Here is a 26,982-nt window from a genome sequence, read left to right as displayed (position 1 = left end):
TGAATACACCCACCAGGTGTATTCACAATGATATTTCAACCTATGTGTTACAGGAAAGTGCAAGAGAAATAGCAGAGTCCCAAAGAAGTGGAAAGAAGGCAACATAGTCCCATTACATAAAGAACTAAGAGAAAGTGGCAAGTTACATGTGAATGAGAGTTCATTTTAGGTGGTCTGGTGCGAAATAGTGACCAATGCAACCAAATATACAGTTGGATGCTGCTATAGGCCAGGGAGTACTGGCGGAGATATTGAATTCGTGCATCAGCAAATTAGTGCAATGAGTGCAGGTTTAGTGATTATTATGAGGGATTTTAATTATGGTGATGCAAATTGGAAGGAGGAAATATCACGTAACAAAAAGGAAATGGAGTTCATATATCTTCTACGAGATAATTACTTGAAACAGCACATAATTGAAGGGACGTGGTTTGAGAGTGTTGAACCTGGTTATTGGTTCAGAGGATATATGCATAAGTAAGGTGTCCTCGTTACCTCCAATTGGTGAAAGCGATCACGTGGTATTGACTTGGGAGGTTGTGAAATCTGTTGATTTTTCTGTTAAGAAGGGTATATACGGAACTACAAGTTAGGCAATTATAACAAGCTTTGGAGTGAGCTTGCAGCCATCCCATGGCAGAACATATTGCAGGGGAAAGATGTTAGCAGTGCATGGGATAAAATAAGCCAGTATCTGAGGAAAGCAATATCAGATTGTGTCCCCATGGTCAGGAAGTCAAACAAGGCAGGCGTTAGATGGATGAGCAGTAGTATCAAGCTTGACCTGCAAAAAAAGAAAATATTTTGGAAAATTTACAAGGAGAAAGGCAATCAGTACACCCATGAGCAGTACAAGGCTCATGCTAGGAAGGTTACCAGCATAGTAAGAAAAGCTAAATCAGATTATGAGAAGACCTTAGCCAAAGAGATCAAAGGTAATCCCAAAGAGTTATTTCGCTATATGGCAAGTAGGAAGAATGACTTTGGAAGGATAACTTTAGTGGGTGCTGATGGTATTGAGGTGACAAAATCAGATGTAATAGTCGAGTTACTGAGTGATCACTTTTCAAAAGTCTATCACCCAAGTGAGGATATCTCTGTACCTGCAGCAATAACTAATGTGAGAATTGAAGCTAAGAAATCAGAGGTATTTAATATATTGCAAAATTTAAATGCAAACACTGCTGTAGGCTTAGATGGAATATCAGCTCGGGTGTTGCATGAATGTGCAAATGAATTGTCAACCCCTCTTGCTTGGATATTTAATTTAAGTTTGAACTCTGATATGGTCCCTAGGGAGTGGAAGTTAGGCAAAGTGGTTCCTTTGCATAAGGGTGGCTGTAAAACTGCAGTAGTTAATTACAGACCAATCACCATCTCAGGAGTAGTGGTAAAAGTATTGGAAAAGTTGGTTAAAGACAAAATTCAAGAATGGGTAGATCAGGATATGATACTCTATAGAGGCCAACATGGTTTTGTTAAAGGTAGATCCTGCCTTAGCAATCTATTAACTTTTCATAATAGAATGACATCTATTATGTTGGACAAAGGAACTGACTACACAGTGGTACTTCTGGATTTTGCTAAAGCTTTTGACAGAATACCCCATGGAACACTGTTACGCAAATTGGAGCAGATGGGAATGGATACTAAATTGGTGATATGGATAGGAGAAGGGCTCAGGGAGAGATACCAGAAGGTGGTGTATGGAGGAGCTGAGTCCAGGATGAGGCAGGTGACCAGTGCTGTGCCTCAGGGCTCTGTGCTTGGGCCATTGTTGTTTAATTTGTATATCAATGATATAGGAAATAGCTTACAGGGAGATATTCAGTTGTTTGCTGATGATGCAAAGTTGGGTAGCGCAATAAAAAATCAAGCTGATGTTGAAAGTTTGCAGGATGATTTAAATAAGCTGGTAGAATGGGCAAAAGAAAATGGATGTCAGTTCAATGTGGAAAAGTGTAAAGTCTTGCATTTTGGGATTAAAAGATTACCAGCTGTGTACTACATCGATGAAAAGGTACTCCAAGAGATTGATGAGGCTAGGGACTTAGGGGTATTGGTAGATAAGGAGATGAAGTTCAGAGGACACATTGCTAAGGTGTCCAAGATTGCACATAGGATTACTTGGTTGTTGAGGAAAACACACTGACATCCAGAGATAAAGAGGTTATTATTCCCCTTTATAAAGCGTTGATACTTCCATATTTGGGTTACTATGCTCAGGTCTGGTCACCTGGATTCCTTGGAGATGAGGAGGCTGTGGAGAGGGTTCAGAGAAGAGTGACTAAGTTGGTAAGTGATGTAAAAAATGCTCCCTACATTGATAGATTGAGAGCTTGTGGATTGCAGAGGTTGGTTGATAGGCGGAGAAGTGGGGGATATGATAGAAACATTTAAATTACTGAAAGGTTTTTATAGGATTGATGCAGAGGAAATGTTTCAGCTGTGTGATAGTGATGGAAGAACAAGAGGTCATCCCTGGAAATTAAAGAAGAGTGTGGTTAACAAGGGTGTCAGAACAAGGTTTTTTGCCTGGAGGGTGGTGAATGAGTGGAATTCATTGCCTGATTTAGTTGTGAGCTCTTCGTCTATAAATGAATTCAAGAAGAGATATGACAGATATTGTTTTGCTAGTTTGGGTCTCCTGCGATGAGTCTACTGACTCCATGGAGATACCCATAATAATAATAGCCTGTTTAATATCTCAAGAATGGTAGTTAAGGGACATAATTCAGGAATTGGTGGATAGAAATATTATATTCTGTGGGGGGAAAGTATGACTTTGTGAAGTGGTGGTCTTGTCTTAGTAATGTACTGACTTCTACAGTAAAATGATATTTGAGCTGGATAAGAGAAATAGTTACATCATGATATTGCTAGACTTTGCAGAGGCATTTGACAGGATATGACAATAGAATTTTATTATGTAAACTGTAGCAAATGGAGATAAAACTATTTAGATATGAAGATGACTGATGGTTAGACATGAGAATATCGTGTGATAGCGGTGAATCAAAGGGAGGGCGCAGGTTACCAGTGGTACCACAGATCCTCCATGCTATGGCCACTGACGTTCAGTTTGCAAATTTGAAATAACAAATTTTAATGATACTGGAAATTGATTTGGCCGCAATGTTAAAATCTGGGGAATGTAATAGTTATAAAGATGATCTATAGGTCCTGTAAAATGATTTCAGTAGACTGGTAATGTGGGCAAATGATAATGGTTAATTGTTTAATATGGAAAAATGTAAAGTTATACACTTTGCATTGAAGAAATTGCAATCTCTGCATTATATTGATGGGATTGTACTGCAAGAAATTGTTGATGCATGCTAGAGATTTGGGAGGTGATTGTGGAGTTCACATTCAGAAGACATATCACAAAAGTACACAAAATAACTCAAAGGATCACTTGAATAATAAGAAACACAGTGACAAGCAGGAATAAAGAAACTATTCTCCTTCTTTATATGGCTGTGATATGACTATAACTGAAGTGATGGGCAAAGATTGGTTGCCTTGCCTGGTTTCTTGGATGTGGAAGTGAAGTGTGTGGAGATGATTCTGAAGCAAGTAACTTCAGTCTAGTCTCATAAGCCACTCTGTGGAAGTGACCTATGAGGATAGACTGATGGTTTGTGGGTCACATAGTTGAGTTAATAAGCAGTAATGAAGGAATGTGATAGAAACATAAGCTTCTCAAAGTAGAATAAATGCAAAGGGAAAGAACAAGCCATCACCCCCTCCCTCTTTAAGTTATGTTATTAGCAAGGATATGAGGACTAGATTTCTTCCCTTGGGGAGTTAGTATGGAATGGATTACCAGCAGAGACCATGAGTGCTCTTCAATGAAAGTTTAAGAAGAGTTGTTATAGGCAGTATGGTTAGCATGTGTGTGCCTCACACAATAAGTTTCAAAGACTCCATGGAGATGCCCATATAGCAGTAATAATGATAAATATAGCATATAAAATACACTTGGTCGTCGACTTGCGACCGACTTCTGCTTCTGTTCTGGCTGACAGGTCGTAAGTCGATCTGGTCATATGTCGGCCATATATTTATTAACAGTATTCTTTAACCTTTCTAATCTTTTTATCATCTTTGTAATTTATTTTTATAATCTTTTAAATTTATAATTATCTACATTGTATATAATGTAAAAAATAATACTGTACTGTAAACACAAAAATACAATCTAAAATTAATGTAAAAATTAATACAAATGAAATTTACAAAATCAATTTTTAATCTTTGCTTGTGCTGGGTTGTGGATCATCAGGGTCATGTTCTTGGGTTTAGGTAGGAGATGTTCTCTTGATGAGGAACATGCCGGGCTTTGTTTGAACAGTTTGTTTCTTTTTTCTTCATATATCTCACGATAACAACACACAGTATCTTGAATCGTTCGACATCAGGGTCCATTGCGAATTGTTCTTTGTGAATCGTTTGACATTAGGGTCCATTGCTTCGAAACTGGAGAGAGCTTTATTCAGTTGTGAAAAAGTATCTGATATAAACTCTTTGCAGTGAATTTCTTTTCTGGCTCCTCTTCTTCTTTCTCTTCTTCCTCTCTCGCTTTTTCTTCTGACACTCTCTGTGCTTCCAGTGCAATCAATTCTTCATCCGAAAGTTCTTTTATTTCACAATCTAGCAACTCCTCTACGTCTTCTATTTCACATTCTAATTTAAGATTTTTTGCAAGTTTAACTATTTTTTCTGTAATCACTTCCAGTTCCTCTCCTTTTTCAAATCCTTCAAATGTATTCTCATAACATTTTAGACACTTTTTCCAAATTCCCAACATACAATTCTTTGTTACACATTCCCATGCAGTCGAAATATTCTTAATACACTGAAGAATGTTGTACTGCTTCCAAAAGTCTCGCAAAGATAAATCAGCATTAGAATCTATGGATTTGATGGCTTGTTCTAATGTCGTTTTGAGGTAGTGAGCCTTGACTGCTGAAATAGCGCCCTGATCCATGGGTTGACTGAGAACTGTTGTGTTAGGTGGCATAAAAACCACTCTAACATCATGTTGAAGATCGTCCAGATGAAGAGGGTGTCCAGGAGCATTGTCCATAATCAATAAAATCTTGAAAGGGGATACCTCTCTCCGCACAACATTCATGAGCCTGGGGAATAAAGCAGTTCATGAACCAGTCTTCGAACAGTGCTTGAGTCATCCAAGCTTTAGGGTTTGAACGGTAGTAAACATTCAGTGTGTGCTTGTTGATGTTAAATGCATGAGGGTTTTCTGAACGATAAACGAGAAAAGGCTTCAGCTTAAAACCCGTTGTTATATCCCCGTTTTGGTTGTGTTTTATCTTTTTTACTGTTAATATCTTTTTATCTTTAATCTTTAATTTGGCTTTACTTTCTTTTTACTTTTAACATTAAACTTTGTATCTCTTGCTATCAGACTTTCACTTGCCGACAAATTTGTATAGATTAAAGACTGCGCCAGCCGGCAACTAAAATCTGATACACTATCTAAAATACTTAAAGAAAATTGTAGGGATCAAGATATATGCATGCAGTCGTGGTCCCTATTCACATATCACTAATGGTTTCTCCTTTAAATGCATGGTACGAAATTTTCCAAACGGTAATTCAAATCCGCAGAAGATATGACAAACTCAATTGATTATGTAAAAAAGAAGCACATTTATTATTTCACAAAGACAAGTATACATGTTATTTAAATTCTTAACCTTAAAAGAGTCTAAGTTCTCCTTTCTTAATTCATCATCATCATCAAATTCCTGCCATGTACCCTCAAGGGGTGTACAGGATATGACAGTACTACATGAAAAAATTACATCATTACTAACTTCCTATCTACAATTTTCCTCCAAATCAGTCTGTTACTTGTCAAGACTCCAACATTATCAGATCTTATATTTCTATTGTCTAAGGCACTTTGTACCGTATCAATCCACCTATATCTTGGTCTTCCTCTGGGTCGTTTTCCTGCCAACCTGGCAGAGAACACTTGTTTTGCTAATCTTTCCTCGCCCATTCTATTTAAGTGACCATACCATCTGAGATTAGCTCTGCTAACGCATTCCTGGATGCTGACAATGTCAAGTTCTTTCCTAATATCATCATTTTTAATATGATATTGCCATTGATGCCATCTGTTCACGCCTCTAATCTTTCTCAGGACTCTCATATCTGCGGTCTCTAGTCTTTGGTCAAGTGTTTTACTTCTGACCCAGCTCTCAGATCCATAAGTTAAAATTGAATAAGAAAGAAATTAGTGTTCCGACTAATTTCTTTCTTATTCCATATGAATTTATTCAATTGACTTCCCACGATACCAGCTTTGCTGATTCTGTTGTCTATTTCTATATTTAGTTTACCATCTTCACTAAAAATTGTGCCTAAGTAGCTGAAATGTTTTACTTGTTCCACAGGTTCTCCATTCACAACACAGTTGACATTTTCAATGATTCTGCCTATTTTCATTGTCTTTGTCTTTTTATTGCTGACCTTCATACCATATCTATTACAACAGCTATTCAATTTAGTCAGAGAATCTTGCGGACTTGTAGCGGATTTATTTAGAAGTATAACATCATCCGCATAAAGCAAAGAGCTGACATTAACATCTCCAATTTTGATATCATGTTTAATATCACTTTCCTTCATAATGTGATCCATATAGATAATGAATAACAGAGGGGATAATGTACATCCTTGTCTCACACCAGATTTAACATTAAACCATCTTCCTGTACTTCCTTCAATTCTAACTGCTGACTCACAACTCAAATAAAGACTAAGTATTGCTTGATATAATGCCCCATTGACACCATATAACTGCAGCGTATTGAATAGCTTCTCTCTTGGCACCTTGTCATATGCCTTTTCCAAATCGACAAAACTTAAATACAGATCTTTGTTATATTCCCATGCTTTCTCGACTATTTGTCGTAAAGTGAAGATCTGATCCTGACAGCCTCTATTTGGCCTGAATCCAGCTTGTTCTTCACCAAGCTTTTCTTCCACAATTCTTCTCAACCGTTTCTCAAGTATACTTGCATAGATCTTGCCAGGAACACTCATTAGGGAAATACCTCTGTAATTCTCACATTCAGTTTTATTTCCCTTTTTATATATGGGTACTATGAGAGCTCTACTCCAATCATTGGGAATTCGTCCCTCTGTCCAGGCTTTCTGAACTATGCAGTGCAGCCACTGTAAGACTCTTATACCACCATACTTCAGCATTTCTGGTCGAATATCATCTACTCCTGCTGCCTTTCCACATTTCAAGCCTTTGATGGCTTTTTCTACTTCAAGTATGGATATGTATTCCTGACTGCATGCCTGGTCAGTGTTTTTTATCACTGTGCTGTCATCACTGCTTGTTTCATTTAGCAGTTTATCAAAGTAATTACTCCATACTTCAAGGATATCTTTTTCTCCTGTTTTCATTTCACCTTTATCATCTCTAATTCCTTTTACAGCACTCTTTCCTCCATTCCTAAGCTTCTTCAACAACCTCCAGAATATTTTGCCACCTTCTTGATATTTATTTTCTATATTCTTGCCAAAGTCCTCCCATGACTTTTGTTTAGCTAGTTTTACACACTGTTTAGCTTTCTTACATTTCTTAATTAAACACATTTAAACTTCTGCACTATGATCTCTTACTGGGCATAAATTCCTCACTTTTGTACATATATCTATCCTCAGACTCTCACAATTAAGTTACCTGATAAAATCATACATGAAACATTACATATAAACATTAGACAATTCAATAAATCTGACATGTAATTCTCTAGGACAATAGTACTTATTTCTACTTGATTCTCTCCCCAAAATATCTGTTAACACTTAACTACTTTCTGAATGTATGACATTACTTTTCTTAAATCACTTAAACAGTTCGGAGCTCGTCTCCTGTTCGGCTGGAGCCTAATATGTTTTCTTCTTAACAGTAGAACAAGTGTCCAAATTGCAGACTGTTCTTGTAGCACAACACGTAAATAGCGTGTGTTCTTAACTTCTGTTTCTTTACTCCACGGATACTTTAATCCTACATTAATATAAGAAAATCTTCACTTACCGTTCTTGCTTTGACTAGGTATTCTGATCTGTTCAGTGTACCTCCCCTGATGGCGGGCTTTGTTTCCTTGTTCCTTTGTTCTACACGAACCGAAAGCACTCATACATAGATTTGTATGCTGACGTAGATTTCATCAGCGGCTCTTTCTCCTTTTGTGTTGAACACATTGTAGTTGCAGCTTTGACCGACAAGAATCTCCCACATGCATAGCAAGGGGAGATTCTTGCTACACGTGGCGGCAAGCTCTACATAGCTCTCCTACGGGAAACTAGGTGCCGACGAACCTCGGAGACGAGACACAAGAAATCGGAGATAAGAGATAAGAGAGCGATTCGAACTCCCGCTGAAACTTTTATACTCCGGAACACTCCCTAACTCGGCGGTGTCGTCACGCATACGGCGACAGCCGATTGGACGCCATGGCTACGAACTGTCTTTACATGCCTTAAACTTGTACTTAGCTTATACATATTTATTTGGTAATACTACATGATTTTATACCTTAATTCATTCACAATTATTATCTTAATAAACATATGGGCTATCTTAACAGTGTTTAGAATTTACACATCTGGTTATTTACATTTTCCTGCAGCATTATTCGGTACACTTCCCATCAGGAGGCATAAGCATGTCCTTATCCCTTCCTTCTGAGGTAACGTAACGTTGGTTGGGAAAAAGGGATGACTCATCACTTTTTCTGACACAACACCGTGGTATTCCCACCAAGCAACAAAGTCAACCGATCCTTAAAAGCTTTGAATAATGGCATGCGTTTCCATTGCAAGTTGGTTTCATCTACGTTAAATATTTGTTCCGGTAGATAACCTTCTTCTTTGATTAAAGAGTCGAAACTATCAAGAATTTTTGGACTTCATCTTCATCTGCACTTCCTGCTTCTCCTGTGACACATACATTGTGCAAAGCAAATCTTTTTTTAAAATGCTTAAACCATCCAGTACTAACCTGAAAATCTTCTGCGTAATCGTCTCCAGTGCGTGATTTTAAACTCTGAAACTCTTCTAGCCTTTGCTTGCACTGTGCAAAGGCTCATGGGTGAATTTTTCTATATTAAATCTTCCATCCACATAATAATTTCTCCATTTCATGGATGGGTCCCTGTCGTTGTTTGGTTAAAATTGTAGACTACATAGGTGCAGAACCTTTCACAGCTTCCTGAATTCTTTCTTTGTCCTTAAGTATCGTCGATACCATGAAATGTGATAACTTCAAGTCACGTGATATCGTATTCACTTTCCTTCCGCCTTCATACTTCTGGATAACTTTCATTTTACACTCTAAATCAGTAGTTTTCCTTGACTTCTTAGCAGGCGTATCTGTAGATGAAGGCATTTTCCTTTTACTAGACATTTTATGGGTAGTGTTTCAGTAGAATTTTAATTAATACACCACACGCAACAGATGCTTGAAAGCGATTGAGTGTATGTGAGAGATAGTTATCGTATGCGGGTTATCGTATGATAACTATCATATCCCATAGTTATTGTACACGCAACTGCCTGATTTATTATTAATTTATTCATTTTTTTTTTTTTTTTTTTTTTTTTTTTTTGTGGTCATAAGTCGCATAGGTTGTAAGTTGACGACCAGTGTAATGCTAATATGAGTAAATATTTCTTGTCATGATCAGTAAATTGTAGTAAACACCAGGATTACTTTGTGCCCCAATATTATTAACGAGGTGTGAAGGTTTTCTCCAATTACATTTATAGGTTCTTCAATTAGACAAGAAAGTGGAAGTCCGCAGACTACGTCCAATTTAGCTGCAGCACTTTTAGATTCCCACAGCCAAAGTGGAGGATATAGTCCTAATCTGAGGAACAGACCACATAGTTTATCAACAACAGACAACACATCTCCTCACACTTCACCACAGTCATCTAATAAACAAAAAGGTAAAACAGATCAGTGATTCTTTTAGCTTGATTTTAAATAAAATAAATTTTATAGGCATTTTGTAATTAGTAATCAACATGACTAACATTACCTTTGCTAACTTTGGTAATAATTATATTCAGAACTGGCAAGACAGTGATTGCCATGTTGATTACAGATAACATCAACAAAGTAGAAGTATTGTTCATCGTAGTCGTCATCTGAGCAATTTGGGTATAGGCTTTTTATGTCCTGTTCCTGCTCTGCAAATGAAATTCATCTTTCCATCTTAATCTTGGACGTCCATGGTCTCTTCTTCCTGTAGGTTTATATTCTAGTGCTTGTTTAGGAATCCTATTGTTATTCATCCTTTCTATGTGGTGTAGCCAATTTTGCTGGTATTTCTTGTATGATGTTTTTTGTATCTAATTGTTCTCTTGTTTCTGTATTTTTCCTTTTATCTAATCTAGTGAGCCCCAGGAGAGATTTTAGAAACTTCATCTGTGCTGCTTCCAATCTTTGTCTGTTTCTTTGTTTTAGAATCCAAGTTTCACTTCCAAATTTGAGAGATGTTTTAGAGGTCATATTATTATTATTATGTGACACCTCCAGGGAGTCCAAAGACTCATCGAGGGAGAGTGTGCCAACAGCATCAAACAATTGTTCCCCCGTCCAGCTACTAACTGCGCTCAAACTTGTAATCTTAATTGAGTTTCTTTAGTCATTTATTTTCCAAAATTTCTTTTAATTATGCCATTCATTCTATTGTAAATTTGTAGTCTTGCTTCCAATTGTGAATCAGTATTGTATTGCAAGATTATCTTTCCTAAGTATTTGAATTCTGTAACTGTTCTATTATTTTATTGTTAAGCATAATTTTGGCATTTTTTTAAATGATCACTTGCCATAGCTTTTGTTTTTGTTTCAGAGATTTTAATTTGAAATTTTTTTCCTATTTTATTTAGATGGTTAGTTGCAATTTGGAGTTTATCTTCTGAAATTAGTACTTGACCATCTGCATAAAGTATTGTATTTAGCTGTATATTATTTGTTAGTTTAATTCGTTATAAGCACTGTTAGCATGTGCAAAAATAATGTGATCCAAAACCACTACAAAATAGAGATCAGACTAACTGGTATGGACATTCATCAAGCAAAATGAGTTCCTGAAAAAAAAAAAGTTCTGCTTAACGTAGTAGGGAGGGAATATCCTCTATCTTCCAATGACTTCACAGATAAATGTAACAAGTGGCAGCAACGCTCCTAATATTATTTATTGTTACATCAATAATCAGTATATTTTGTTTGTTTTTTTCTTTCCACTAATGTATAATTTTATTCTAGTAAAAAAATAAAATAAATAAAATTATAGACATACTCTGATCATATGATATGTTAGATTCCAGATCACCATCATATAGCAAATCACTGCCCTTTTTTTTTCCCTGACTTGTAAATGCATGTAATTATTTAATGACATTTACAAGCACTCATATATATGCATATGTAATAAATAAATGCTTTATTTACATCAGATATGCAGAGCCTCCATAGCTCAGTCAGTAGAGATGAAGCCCTTTGGTCAGAAAGACCAGGGCTCAATTCCCGTCCATGACATGAGGAACCTTTATCTGTTCTCTTTTGACTAAAGGTGAGTTAGCCAGTCTCATATAGAGGTAAAGGGTTTTCTCTCCTTCAAAACAGGCAAACCAGCCCGTGAACACACACACAGATCTACAGTCATAAAATACATACTTAATCCCTCACTAGGAAGGCTCAACTTGCTCCAATAGGGACAGAGGAGGAAAAAGAGAGGAAACTCTATACGAATAAATAAATAAATAACTAGGAGGGCTCAACCAGTCCTAAGGGGTGGTCAAGGAACAGTGGGAATCCCACATGAATAAATAAATAAAATCAGATATGCAAATAAAAGATTTTAAATAATTTTTGCAAATGAAAAAGTTATTCCTGAATAGCTTGGCTTAAGTGAACATGCTAACCAGTTTGGTCATCAATCTGTAGCATTAACTAGGTGTAGTACTTTTTGCTACACTTAGAACTTTATCTTTGTTTTGACCATCTCTGTAAAGCATGTGGCCTTTCTCAGTGTTCAGTACACTAGCACCAAATTTAATCATTTCAGTCTTAGCATCTAATGTTACATGTGTTCTTCTTTTCATCAGAATTTTATCTGCAATTATTAAACAGCAGTAAAATAAAATAATAGTTATAAGCAATATATAATTCACAGTTAAAAAACAATACTCAGTGAGATTTAGCAAGCAAATAATATTTTAAATAAACTGAGTTCATGAATGCTTTTCATCCCTTGATTTAGGGCAAGTTACATGAGCAAATGCGGTATTATATAAGTGGGCATTGGTCCTAATTGAAAAACATTGTATGAGTGGATCATCACAAAGCAGGATATTACTGTACAGAAAATAATTCAGAGTATAGCAAAAATACTGAAAAAAAGATTTTCTACAAATTACCATGTTTTTTGTTAATAAGACAACACGCTTTTTTGTAAAATTTATCTGGTAATTTAGGATTAGTCTTATACATCGAAGTATTTTTTTATGTATGTGCAGTGACAGTGCATCATCGCTTGTCGGTAATGCATGATCAGTTTGAATAGTTGCACAGTCGTTAATGGTCACATATTTAAAGTAGTAATTAATACATTATTATATTTATTTTTTTATAACCCATGGATTCTACAAAGCACAGACATTGCTATATGACTACATTTAAGTGTAGTGTGATCAAGTATACAAAAAAGAATGGCAATAGGGCAGCAGAGCAGCCACTTTGAACCTCTGTGTACAGAAAAAATGGTACAAACTTGGAGGACACAAAAGCAGCAATTAATAGAAGTAAATTCTAAAAAACACAATCTCTGCAGAAAGCCTAATGCAAAATGGCCAGAAATTGAAAATGAATTAAAAACTTGGATGATGGATCAAAGAAGATCGGGTTGCTGTATATCTACAAAAATGATTACTCAGTAATTTTACTTTGGCGAAGTAAAATTATTCAAAATTAAGTGGTTATTGAATACCACATTATTTCTTAGCCAAATAAGAAACTCAAAGATAGGAAATCTAATCTAATTAGATTAGATAGTAATCTAATCTAAAAATAATCTAAAATAATAGATTTCCTAACTTCATCATCATCAAATTCCTGCCATGTACCCTCAAGGGGTGTACAGGATATGATAGTACTACATGAAAAAAATTACATCATTATTAATTTCCTATCTACAATTTTCCTCCAAATCAGTCTGTTACTTGTCAAGACTCCAACATTATCAGATCTTATATTTCTATCATCTAAAGCACTTTGTACCGTATCAATCCACCTATATCTTGGTCTTCCTCTGGGTCGTTTTCCTGCCAACCTGGCAGAGAACACTTGTTTTGCTAATCTTTCCTCGCCCATTCTGTTTAAGTGACCATACCACCTGAGATTAGCTCTGCTAATGCATTCCTGGATGCTGACAATGTCAAGTTCTTTCCTAATATCCTCATTTTTAATATGATATTGCCATTGATGCCATCTGTTCACGTCTATAATCTTTCTCAGGACTCTCATATCTGTGGTCTCTAGTCTTTAGTCAAGTGTTTTACTTCTGACCCAGCTCTCAGATCCATAAGTTAAAACTGGTTTGAACACTGTCTTGTATACAGCTAATTTAGTGTTCCGACTAATTTCTCTCTTATTCCATATGAATTTATTCAATTGACTCCCCACCATACCAGCTTTGCTGATTCTGTTGTCTATTTCTATATTTAATTTACCATCTTCATTAAAAATCGTGCCTAAATAGCTGAAATGTTTTACTTGTTCCACAGGTTCTCCATTCACAACACAGTTGACATTTTCAATGATTCTGCCTATTTTCATTGTCTTTGTCTTTTTATTGCTGACCTTCATACCATATCTATTACAACAGCTATTCAATTTAGTCAGAGAATCTTGCGGACTTGTAGCGGATTTATTTAGAAGTATAACATCATCCGCATAAAGCAAAGAGCTGACATTAACATCTCCAATTTTGATATCATGTTTATTACCACTTTCCTTCATAATGTGATCCATATAGATAATGAATAACAGAGGGGATAATGTACATCCTTGTCTCACACCAGATTTAACATTAAACCATCTTCCTGTACTTCAATTCTAACTGCTGACTTACAACTCAAGCAAAGACTAAGTATTGCTTGATATAATGCCCCATTGACACCATATAACTGCAGCGTATTGAATAGCTTCTCTCTTGGCACTTTGTCATATGCCTTTTCCAGATCGACAAAACTTAAATACAGATCTTTGTTATATTCCTATGCTTTCTCGACTGTCGTAAAGTGAAGATCTGATCCTGACAGCCTCTATTTGGCCTGAATCCAGCTTGTTCTTCACCAAGCTTTTCTTCCACAATTCTTCTCAACCGTTTCTCAAGTATACTTGCATAGATCTTGCCAGGAACACTCAGTAGGGAAATACCTCTGTAATTCTCACATGCAGTTTTATTTCCCTTTTTATATATGGGTACTATGAGAGCTCTACTCCAATCATCGGGAATTCGTCCCTCTGTCCAGGCTTTCTGAACTATGCAGTGCAGCCACTGTAAGACTCTTATACCACCATACTTCAGCATTTCTGGTCGAATATCATCTACTTCTGCTGCCTTTCCACATTTCAAGCCTTTGATGGCTTTTTCTACTTCAAGTATGGATATGCATTCCTGATTGCATGCCTGGTCAGTGTTTTTCACCACTGTGCTGTCATCACTGCTTGTTTCATTTAACAGTTTTTCAAAGTAATTACTCTATACTTCAAGGATATCTTTTTCTCCCATTTTCATGTCACCTCTATCATCTCTAATTCCTTTTACAGCACTCTTTCCTCCATTCTTAAGCTTCTTCAACAACCTCCGGAATATTTTGCCACCGTCTTGATATTTATTTTCTATATTCTTGCCAAAGTCCTCCCATGACTTTTGTTTAGCTAATTTTACACAGTGTTTAGCATTCTTGCATTTGTCTCTATATTCTCTAAGAGCACAAGCTGACTTATTTCCTATCTTTGAGTTTCTTATTCAGCTAAGAAATAATGTGGTATTCAATAACCACTTAATTTTGAATAATTTTACTTCACCAAAGTGAAGCCTGTTGGCTCTTATTTCAGTAATTGTATTTGTGCACCTTTTAGCAACTCGTACAGTAAAGAAATAAGCTCTGACTATTGAAACCTTAGTATTACATCTAGGTCTACCTACTCACTGATGAGACCTCAAAAAAGGTCGAAACCGGTCTGGGTAGTGACCTTCTCTCATTCTCACGTTCGAATCCGCCATCTTGCTAAAAGTCACTTTCATAAAATAAAGGAAAACTAATTGCAAATTAATCACTGATCTAAGGGTAGAGAAATTTCTATTATACTGCGCCACTCTATCCTTAGATAAGTCTATATGAATTAGTAGGATCAATTCAAAATTAGTTAGCAGTCTTTTCATTCATTCAGGCCGAAGTATTTATTTTCTTTCTGGGATTCCTGCTAGATTCGAATTTTTGTGAACGGTGCAGTAAAAAGAATTTCAGGCAAATACAACAGTTAGGTTAACAAATAAAGCATTTAATATAGGTCATATAACACTTACATAAATTTTACTTCTAATTTTAAACAATAGAAATAAGTCAAACATTAAGTCAAGTCAATTACATTAGCACAATCTTCCAAGTCTTCACATACATCTTTTTAGTTTCTGGATTATAAAGTTTTTACATTTAAATGAATATAATAGAACATCCAATCTAATTAGTTTTCACACATTTTTCAGTCATGCTACAAGTTCAAAATATTACAGGATCTAATAGCTGAAAATAATCTTTCAAACAATTCCTATCTCCAACTCTCAATCACGAAGGGTTTCCACAGTTAAAGTTAACAATTCACTATGATAGACCTTACCGGAAATGGTTCCTAGAACATCTATTATGTTGTAAGCAAACTTCTGGAATTCACTTATCACACTTAAAGAATAAAACACATTTACAAAACTTATCCGCAGTTATACTTAAAGCACTATCAATTACGCTTCAGAATTCTTGATATCAATTAGGGCACTTCAACTATCGTTATTACCACTCATAAATTAATTAAAACACTGTGAGGTTCTCTTTAGGGCAAATCGGAAATAAGCTGCAATACTAGATCAGCTGGGTTTATTCAGAATTCTTCCTTGAATGTTCAGCTTTTTACTTTATCCGATTGTAGCTTTAAATTTCCTTCTATTACTACTGCCGATTTCAATTTCAGCTAACTATAAAATTCGTTACATTCTTGCTCACTTATAAAAATTATCCACTTAACTCCTACCCTAAGAACCTTTTATTTACTTCTACTTCTCTAGTTTATCCCCTTGCTACTTTTTACTTCCAAAATTCCCTTCCGACTCTCCTACTACGTATATATTTTCTCTTCTTATTTTGCCCACGCTCCCTTCACTCGCACTCGTTTATTTCACGTGTCTCTATGACAACCGATAAACGTAAACATTCTCGCGAATGTTACATTAGGCTATACAACTACATTCAGTTATTACATAATGTTAAACTTTCACAAAAAGGAATAAATAGAATATTTGCATTTCAATAAGTGCATAGTTAAATTACAAATACAAGTTCTTATAATATTGACATAACAATAAATAAAATAACTTAATAATATTTAATACAGAACCTCTTTATCATTAACACTTTCTTTTGATTAAATAATTAAAAACTTGATATAATTAAGGCAGTTATATGATATCAATTATAATTTATGCTATTTACATTAAATAATATTTACAAATATAGTTCTTGTGACAGAAAATCATGTTGGATTCTGAATCAAATAACATTTATTCTATTTTCTACATAATTAGAATCCAACACCCTGGCATTGCACTACCAGATGTTGGCTTATGCTTGGACTCGCCGAACTTTATATAGTTTTCTATATTCGGCATGAAACTCTTAGATTAGATAGATTAGATTTCCTATCTTTGAGTTTCTTATTTGGCTAAGAAATAATGTGGTGTTCAATATCCATTTAATTTTGAATAATTCTGTATGTCATTAAAATAAAGATTGAATAACAGTGAACCTAGGACTGAGCCCTGGGATACACTACTGTTCACCTGAAATCTTGCAAACTTGGGCCCTCCCCCCAACCTGCACACCACTTTTTGATATCTGTCAGTCAGTCAACCATCCTTTCATCCAATTTTATAATCTGATCCCATATCCTGCAACTTATGCCTTCCATAATATATCCCTGTCAAAAACCTTAGCAAAGGCCAGAAATATGGTGAATGAATTCCCCTTGTCTAACTCAGCTGTAAAATTATTGTACAATGTAACAAGTTACTCAAACATGACCTTCTTTTAATAAACTTATGCTGTTCATTGCAAAGTGTGGATTCTCTCAACCCATTTCTGTATGCAAGATCTTACAAATGTTTCCAAAATCTTCACCACCACTCCAGAGATAACAATGTGTCTGAGTTAGATACATTAAATTTTGCACCAACCTTGTGCAATATGAATGTCACACATTCTTTCCACTCCTGTGGAATCTTTCGTATGTTGAGACTCAAATTATACATCCAGACCATGGGTTTAGCTGAACACTCTTTATATGCATGCCGATATCCTTTCAGTCTCTATTCCTGAATTTTTATCCACTTTATGCACCAGCCTCCAGTTCTTCCTTCTCCTCATACACCTGAGTTTCTTCATTTAGCATCGCATAGACCAAGTTAAATCTGCATATGCCATTCACATTCAGTAGTTAATCTTCCACATTTATTCTTTCTTTTACTTGCAGCATATCAGCAGAATTCTGTTGGATTGTTTTTAGCTTGCCGAGCTAGTCTCTTTTCATACTCAGACTTAGCTTTCTGTATAGTACTTGACTCTTATGGCCTGCACTATAATTTATATAACTATAATCATTGTTATGCACATGGTTTTGCTTCCATATCATCTTTTTTTTCAGTAATCTCTTAAGAATTCTTTAACAAGATTGTGAATTCATTTTTGTCCTACCCTATTTATTCTTTATACTCTAAATTATACTATAAATTAATTCTTCCCCTCTTCTGATATCCTTCCCATTGAGCAACCAATATTAAAGATATGCTATAATTGGTTTATCATTATTAACCACCTTTCCAGCCATTATGGATCAAATACGCATCCTCATACGCTTCGTATCCATCATATATTTCAATGTAATATCAATGGTATTACAATTTTAATATGCACTTTGCATCCATGGTAACTGGGACGTATATATACGTCCTGGCCGGTAGCATGGTTAAGTGAGACCTCCAGGAAGTGAGGGACTCATCGAGGAAGGCTACATGCTACACCCACCAGCTATCATACTTATTCTTGAATTCACTCACACTGCTTGCACACACACAACATCCGCTGGCAGTCCATCCCAATCACATCCCACCCTATGAGAGAAAAATCTTTCACTCACCTCCTCCTTAACAGCATTCATTCTCAGCTTCTAAGGATGCCCTCTTGTCCTTTCCCCACCCTCCATAAAATGAAAAATTCCATTAACTGAAATCCTGTCTAACCCTTTCAGAGGTTTCAGTCATATCACCCCTTTTTCTCCTGTTTGCTAGTGTTTGCAGTTTACAAATTCTCAATCTGTCTTCATAATCAGTATTCCACAATCTTGATATCATTCAGACCTGCACACGATAGTCCAAGCGAGGTCTTATCAAGGCCTTGTAAAGAGGCAAAATGACATCCTTATCTTTACATGAGAAAGTTTGTTTCAGCATTGCAATTATCTTTAGAGTTATATTTGAAATCTTTGCTGCATGGCCCTAGAACTTCAAATTGCTATCTACTAACACTCCAAGATCCCTAGCCTGATCAGTTTCTTCTAGCATAATCCCACCAATATAATATTACATTGGATATCTAATGACATCAAAGTTGATGATTTTGCATTTACTGACAGTGAACTGACATCTATTTTATTTTCCCATGTCCACAATTCCAGCCTATTTAAATCATTCTGCAAGTACTGCATATCAGCAGCATTCCTGATTACCCAACCTATATTTTCATCATCAGCAAATAGCTGTATGTTGCCAAATCCTTCCCAATGTTATTATTATATTATATTTTTATTACGTGACACCTCCAGGGAGTCCAAAGATTCATCGAGGGAGGATGCCTACTCTACAGCTCTGTCTCCACCACTCAATCCACAACTATAATCAACCCAATCATCATCTACACCATCTACTACCACTAGTGTTTTCACAGGCAATCACAAATGAATGATGAATGAATGAATAATAGTGGACAGAACACTGATCTTTGTGGTACACTGCTGGTTACCTTAAATCTTGCAGACTCACATCCTCCATAGACCACTTTTTGATATCTGTCAGTCAGCCATCCTCTTATTCATGCTAATATTCTATAACCCAAATCCATTTTATCCAATTTATGCAACAATCTACTATTCTGTATTCTGTCAAAAGCCTTAGCAAAATCCAAAAATATCATGGTAGTGTATACATTCCCCTTGTCTAGTTCAATGGTAACATTGTTATAGAATGTGAGCAAGTCTTCCCTTAGTAAACCCATGTTGCTCATTGCAAAGTAGAGATTCACTGTCAACCATTTCTGAATGCGAGCTGTAACCAACTTTTCCAAAATCTTCACCACCATGCCTGAGATACTAATTGATCAATTGTTGGAAAAATCGGTCTTTGCACCACGCTCGTGCAATAAAATTACCATATATTTTTTCCATTCCTGCGGAATCGTTCCTATTCCGAGACTCAAATTATATAGTCTGGGCAAAGGAATGGCCAATTCAGCCAAACACTCTTTTAGCATCAGCCTCTATTGCTGAATTGTTATTCAGTTTGGGCAACATCTCTAATACAGCCTCTTCATTCAGTGAAGAGGTAGCAATGAACTCAATGCTGCATACGCTAGGTTGATAGCTTTTAGCAAAATGGACACTCATTAATTGAACAACCTCCACTGCATCTATCATCCTTACACATCTACACCAGAAGAGTTATTCTTTCATATTCATTCTTTCTTTTACTTGCAGCATATCAATAGAATTCTTGTGGGTCATCTTTAGCTTGCAGAGCCAGTTTCTTTTCATACACAGACTAGCTTTCCATACAGCAGGTGTGACTATTCTAGCCTGCTGCTAATAATTTTTGTAATGGACGTCATCCTTATGTACACGATATTCCTTCCACATCATCCATTTCTTACAAATCTCTTGCTTAATAAGATTACACATCCATTTGACTCCCATCCTATTTATTCTTCAAACTCTCAGGACACATTCTGATATTGCATCATTTAAGTATTTTTTAAATGCTTCCCATGCACTGTCGATATTCTTCCCATCCAGCAACTGATACCATTCCCTTATATAGAACAAAATTTTATAAACACTTTCAAACTGTAGTGTATCTGGTCTTTGCAAACCCTAACAATGAAAAATTCATTGTGCATGTTACTGTTATTAAAAGTAAAAAAAAATTGTATTTTTTAAAAATACTTTATTCTACATTAACATTAATTCTCATAACATTCACAACATGTAGTTTGCTGACTTCACACCACTCAGGAGGTCCTAGAAATTACATCTTAATAAGTGGATATACTAAATATGCTGAAAGATAGTACAAAAAAAATTGCATTCTTCAATTTTAAAAAACTCTCCAGGCTGAAGGGATTAAAATAACAGAATAGGGCCAATGTTGTTTCACAGCTGTCTATCAAGAGTATGTCTCATAAAAATTTCAAATTCTTATTTGTTTTTCCCCATGTAACTCTTTATTATACTTCAAAGACTGCCTTTTTTATTTTATGTTTATTTTATTTTATTTTTGCTAACCTTAAGGCAATTTTTTGTCATAGAAGAAAGTTCTTCAATCAAAGTTGAAGCCAGGGATTGAGGGCTTCAGTCACTTGATGAAGCCAGGGATTTGAGGGTAGTAGTAGGTAGAGAGCTGAAGTTTACAGGGCATATTGGTAAAGTAGCCAGGGTAGCTCACAAGATTACTTGGTTATTGAAGAACATGCTAACAAGCAGAGATAAGGGAATTATCATTCCTCTTTAAAAAACAAAGGATTACTGTGTTCAGGTCTGGTCATCTGGGTTTCTTGGGGATGAGGAAGTGATGGAGAGGATCCAGAGGTGAGTCGCCAAGATGGTGAGTGGTCTGTGGAATGAAGAGTCTCAAAAAAAGGGGTGATACGATTGAAATGTTTAAGTTACTTAAAGGCTTTTATAGGATTGATGTGAGAGTAATGTTTCAGTACTTGACTAGAGTGGCATAACAAGAGGTATCGCTAGAAGTTGTGTGAGAGTGTGGTTAGCAAGGACATAAAGAGTAGATTTTTTTGCTTAAAGAATGGTGAATGAATGGAATGGGTTACCTAAGTCAGTTTTGAGTGCTTTGTCTGCTAATGGTTTCAAGGAGAGGTATGATAGATAATGTGTTAATAGCTTGGCCCTCCCATGATGAGTCTTAGGATTCTCTGCCCCTGTGCAATAATAATAATATGTTTTTCACCATGCATATTCTACTATATGTATGCATAAAATACTCAGAAAATCACACTCAGCCTAGATAGTAGAGTACAAAATGGGATAAAAGAGCACTTTGAACACCTTAAGCAGATGGCCATCACTTTAAAAAAAAGTTTTGTAAACACAAGTAAGAAATCAAAAACCATACACCTTCTGAGCACTAAAATGCAGTAAAAAATCAGAAATTGAACAATCTAGATATAAGCTGCAATTAATTTTAACCTTCCAAATGGCCAGGACGTCTATAGACATCCAACTAAATCTGGATATGATTCAGCCCACCTGTTTTAAAGAACTAGGGTAAGAAGTGCAATTTGACCATCCTGTCCATTAGAAGGTGTGATAAACCCTCATGCTGAAGAGAACGGTTAATCGGATTATCTCACGTTCGTAGCTGCCTCTCAGTTACCTGTAACAAGAAACGCACTTCCTTGTTCTGTGCTGGGTAACTGGATCTTAGTTATATAGGATAGACTAAAAATAGAGAAATTATTTATATTTTTGTTTTCTCTTTTTATTGTACAATACAATTTTAATGTCTGGACAAAATAAAGGTCTTGCATAACTTCTTCACTTAAATATTGCCTTACCTTGGAGAACCAATTTCATTTTTAATTTTTTTTGCGCTAATTTTTTTCTAATCACTTTCTAGAGACAAAATATTATTCTTTGTTCTCGAAGAAATTAATTCACGATAATTATTTGAAATATTCTTTTAAAAAAGAAAAGAAAACTGGCTGCCGACGTTCCAGATTATATTATTTTTATTTTTGTACAAAACCATCGAAATCGAATAATACTTTGCAGATTTCCTTTAGGACACACTGGAGCAGCTTTGCTTTATAGAGAATAACGTGAAATTCTTTAATCACATCACTAAATGTTTTCTTTATATTATATAGTAATCTACTGTTCTTTGTACTTTCACTTTCTTGGTTTCCCTGTATAATTGGTCATTACAAAATGAAATTAACATAATGAAATTACAATTATAGATATTTACTGCATAATTCAGATATTTTATTCTCCAATTTTTAAAGTAAGTGATACATTTGCTTATTTTTATTATTAAAAATATGTATATCAAATGCATCAAATGTGAAATTTCATTTCCTTTCACAATACAAATGAACTTTATTTCAACTTTGATAGCATCACCCCCCCTTCCCATTGCAACATTACCAGACACCCGAAAGCTGTTATGAAACATAGGTTTCATAACGTTTTTATTTCATTCGTGATTTTTCCATAATAATTGTTCCACATAACGTTTAATTTTTTCAACACACAGAAACTAAGTTTTGATTATTATAAATTTGCAAATTATAAATAAGAAAATATACATATTATTTCCCTATTATTATAAATCAGGAAGTTATGTGACGTTGGCTAATAGGGGAAATTAATATTTAAAATCACTGTCATCCTACAAATGCAATATCAGAATATGCTTCGAATGTCTGCTAATCAATCAGAAAGATGGAAAAACAGAACAAGGAATTTCTGCCTGTAAAATATTCAGTTATTGCACTAGGTACTTTAGTATGCTGCCTTCTGGGCATGTTCTTTTGATCTGGTTCCCACTGGTGGTGGTGGTGGGGGGTTGGTAATCTCCGTTAGTCTACAACTTGTTACTGGGCAGAAAGAAATATTAGAAAGTATACCCAATATACAATTCATTTGTGAGATGGCAAGCAAGAGCAGCAACAGCAATAGTAGTAATTTTTTTCAAGATAATTATCAAATAATTTAGAATTTTTCGATAATAAAAGTGAAACTGATCACTTTAAATAAAGAAATTATTTTTGGCATAAATACTTCATCAGCCTGTAAAAGAAATGTCAGTTTTACTGTGTTAAGATATCTGAACAACAGAAAATGAAACAAGACATTCTTGCTTGAGGCAATTTAGTGCAACTTCTCGGAAACTTTCTGTCTTGTGTTTCTCAAAAGAGTAATCCATGACTTTTGTTTTCCTCTAGCTAAGAGGATTATTGTCCAGCATTTCTAAGTCGTATTTCAGAAATAGCAATCAGCAGAAATAGAAGTAGTAATATTTAGATTTTTTTTTTAAAAAAAAAAAACCAGAAATAACACAATTGAAATTTTTTTGTGTGGTATACAGTTTTACATGTTGAAAATACAGCATAGTATTTCTAAATCTTAGAATAATTTCAGCAGACCGCTGATTTCAGATTCAAAGAAAGAGTACAGAATTAGAAGCTTCGATATACAACAATATTATTGCTTTATTTCTTTTGTCAAAACAGTGAACTGAAATAAGAGATTTTGAATACCGTCTGAAAGCTTTCAAAGCTGTAGAAATTTAAAGTAGTTATGCAACTCGACTTCTACTTCTACTACAACAGGACTTCTACTACTACACGAAAGGCTGGCTCAGCGTTAGATTTTTCGCAATGGATGCGTTGCGGAAACTGCTATATGTATGCACCGAAAAATGTGAAGGATCTGTGGTCGGTCTGGCAAAATGAAAAGAAAGAAAATGTCGACGTATGTGAGAAGTGTCGGGATAGGCTGGAGCGTTTAGGAATGGAAGCTGACATCGGGACCGTAGCGGAAGAACTTCGGCGGGAGTTTATGAAAATGAAAAATGACCTTCATCTTCTTCATGAGGAAGTGGAAGTGATCGGTAAGGAGATACTGGAAGTTAAAGCTGAGTTTAATGTGTTAAACAGAGAAATTAGGACTATAGAGATTACTTTAGCTGAAGTAACTAGAACAGGATTACATATGGGTGAGTCTTTGGTGAATGATTCAGTAATAAATAGTATGGGAGTGATTGGGAGTCAACATAATAAAACCACAAGTAGCCAAGAAGAAATGAGATGTAGTGAGAGTGGGGGGGTAAGTAATAGAGAGTTGAGTAATGAAGCTGGGAGAGTCATGCTGAATAGTGTAGAGAATGAGTCCATGAGTGTGAACTTGAATGAAGTTAATAGTGGTAAAATATATGGTGATTCTATGATTAAGGGTATGGAGAGTGGTATGCATGAGGAGTGCTTGGCTGATGGTACAATAGAAAGAGTGGCTTTAGCAATAAAGAGAGGGCATGAAACAGACAAGATGATAGTTATGGTGGGTACGAATGACCTGAGAGGTAGTATAAATCGGGTAGGAAAAGATTTAAGAACATTATTAGATATTGTGAAGAGGAAAAGTGTCAATGGGAGAATAGTGTGTGTGCTGCCTCGTTTTGACAATTACGAGTTAAGTAGACGAGCAATGATAATGAATGATATGATTGCAAGAATGTGCAGAAAAAGAGGTCTGGAGTTTGTTGATGTTTGGAGTGTGTTTGAAGGAAAAAGGCAGTTGTATGCTAGAGATGGACTGCATCTTAACATGGAAGGACATAAGAGATTGAAGAATTTATTGTTTTCTGAACAGGTTGAAGTTATTGGGCAGGGAAACTAATATTGAAAAGGTTGAGTGTAAGAGAGAGAAACTTTAGCACTGATTGTGTATTTATTGATCCTTATAGGCAGAATAAATTGCAGAAGAGAGGGGAAAAAAAAATCGGCATAGGACTACGGTAGTTAGTGACTTATATATCAGTTCTAAAGCCGGTACAAGATCTAGAGGGAATCTGCAATTTTTGTATACCAATGCTAGAAGCATTAGAAATAAGAGAGAAGAATTTTTGGCATTAGTCAGTGAAATCTCACCAAAAGTTGTAGGCATTAGTGAAACTTGGCTGTCAGCAGAAGATGTGGTCACTGGAATTGAATGTGATGGGTACAGTATTTTCAGGGAGGATAGAGAAGATAGAACAGGAGGAGGAGTACTGTTGATGATAGCTGATGTGTTGCAGCCAAAGAAAGTAGTATATCTTGATGATAGACATGTGAATGAGAGTTCATTTGAGGCAGTCTGGTGCGAAATAGTGACCAACGCAACCAAATATACAGTTGGATGCTGCTATAGGCCAGGGAGTACAGGGGGAGATATTGAATTCATGCATCAGCAACTTAGTGCAATGAGTGAAGGCTTAGTGATTATTATGGGGGATTTTAATTATGGTGATATCAATTGGAAGGAGGAAATATCACGTAGCAAAAAGGAAATGGAGTTCATACATCTGCTACGAGATAATTACTTGAAACAGCACGTAACTGAAGGGACACGTGGTGTGAGAGTGTTGGACCTGGTTATTGGTTCAGAGGTTATATGCTTAAGTAAGGTGACCTCGTTACCTCCAGTTGGTGAAAGCGATCATGTGGTATTGACTTGGGAGGTTGCAAAATCTGTGGATTTTTCTATTAAGAAGGGGTATGTACGAAACTACAGGTTAGGCAATTATAACAAGCTTCGGAGTGAGCTTGCAGCCATCCCATGGCAGAACATATTGCAAGGGAAAGATGTTAGCAGTGCTTGGGATAAAATCAGCGGGTATCTGAGGAAAGCAATATCAGATTGTGTCCCCATGGTCAGGAGGTCAAACAAGGCAGGCATTAGATGGATGAGCAGTAGTATCAAGCTTGAACTACAAAAAAAGAAAATGTTATGGAGAATTTACAAGGAGAAGGGCGATCAGGACACCCATGAGCAGTACAAGGCTCAAGCTAGGAAGGTTACCAGCATAGTAAGAAAAGCTAAATCAGATTATGAGAAGACCTTAGCCAAAGAGATCAAGGGTAATCCCAAAGAGTTCTTCCGCTATGTGGCAAGTAAGAGGAAGAATGACTTCGGAAGGATAACCTTAGTGGGTGCTGATGGTATTGAGGTGACAAAATCAGATGTAATAGTCGAGTTACTGAGTGATCACTTCTCAAAAGTCTATCACCCAAGTGAGGATATCTCTATACCTATAGCAATACCTAATGTGAGAATTGAAGCTAAAGAATCAGAGGTATTAAATATATTGCGAAACTTAAATGCAAACACTGCGGTAGGCTTAGATGGAATATCAGCTCGGGTGTTGCGTGAATGTGCAAATGAATTGTCAACCCCTCTTACCTGGATATTTAATTTAAGTTTGAACTCTGGTATGGTCCCTAGGGAGTGGAAGTTAGGCAAAGTGGTTCCTTTGCATAAGGGTGGCTCTAAAACTGCAGTATTGAATTACAGACCAATCACCATCTCAGGAGTAGTGGTAAAAGTATTGGAAAAGTTGGTTAAAGACAAAATTCAAGAATGGGTGGATCAGGATATGATACTCTATAGAGGCCAACATGGTTTTGTTAAAGGTAGATCCTGCCTTAGCAATCTATTAACTATCCATAATAGAATAACATCAGAGTTGGACAAAGGAACTGGCTACACAGTGGTACTTCTGGATTTTGCTAAGGCTTTTGACAGGATACCCCATAGAA

The 26,982-nt window shown here is 35.8% G+C and overlaps 1 protein-coding gene across 6 annotated transcripts in view; it reads left to right on the top strand.

Annotated features, from left to right (window-relative positions):
- Positions 1-26,982, top strand: part of LOC150102202 (ral GTPase-activating protein subunit alpha-1) — an 800,562-nt gene that overhangs the window by 765,198 nt on the left and 8,382 nt on the right. For all 6 annotated transcript variants that reach the window (XM_090398990.1, XM_090398987.1, XM_090398991.1 and 3 more), the window contains one exon: positions 9,823-10,005. In XM_090398990.1, coding sequence (XP_090255116.1) covers positions 9,823-10,005 — 183 coding nt within the window. The remainder of the gene's footprint in view (positions 1-9,822; positions 10,006-26,982) is intronic.

Source organism: Typopeltis vanoorti, chromosome 10 (assembly GCF_054136105.1).
Source record: "Typopeltis vanoorti isolate ZY-2024b chromosome 10, IOZ_Tvanoo_1.0, whole genome shotgun sequence".
NCBI classification, from domain to species: domain Eukaryota; kingdom Metazoa; phylum Arthropoda; class Arachnida; order Uropygi; family Thelyphonidae; genus Typopeltis; species Typopeltis vanoorti.
Note: the sequence above shows the minus strand (reverse complement) of the source record. Positions and strands in the feature narration are given on the sequence as shown.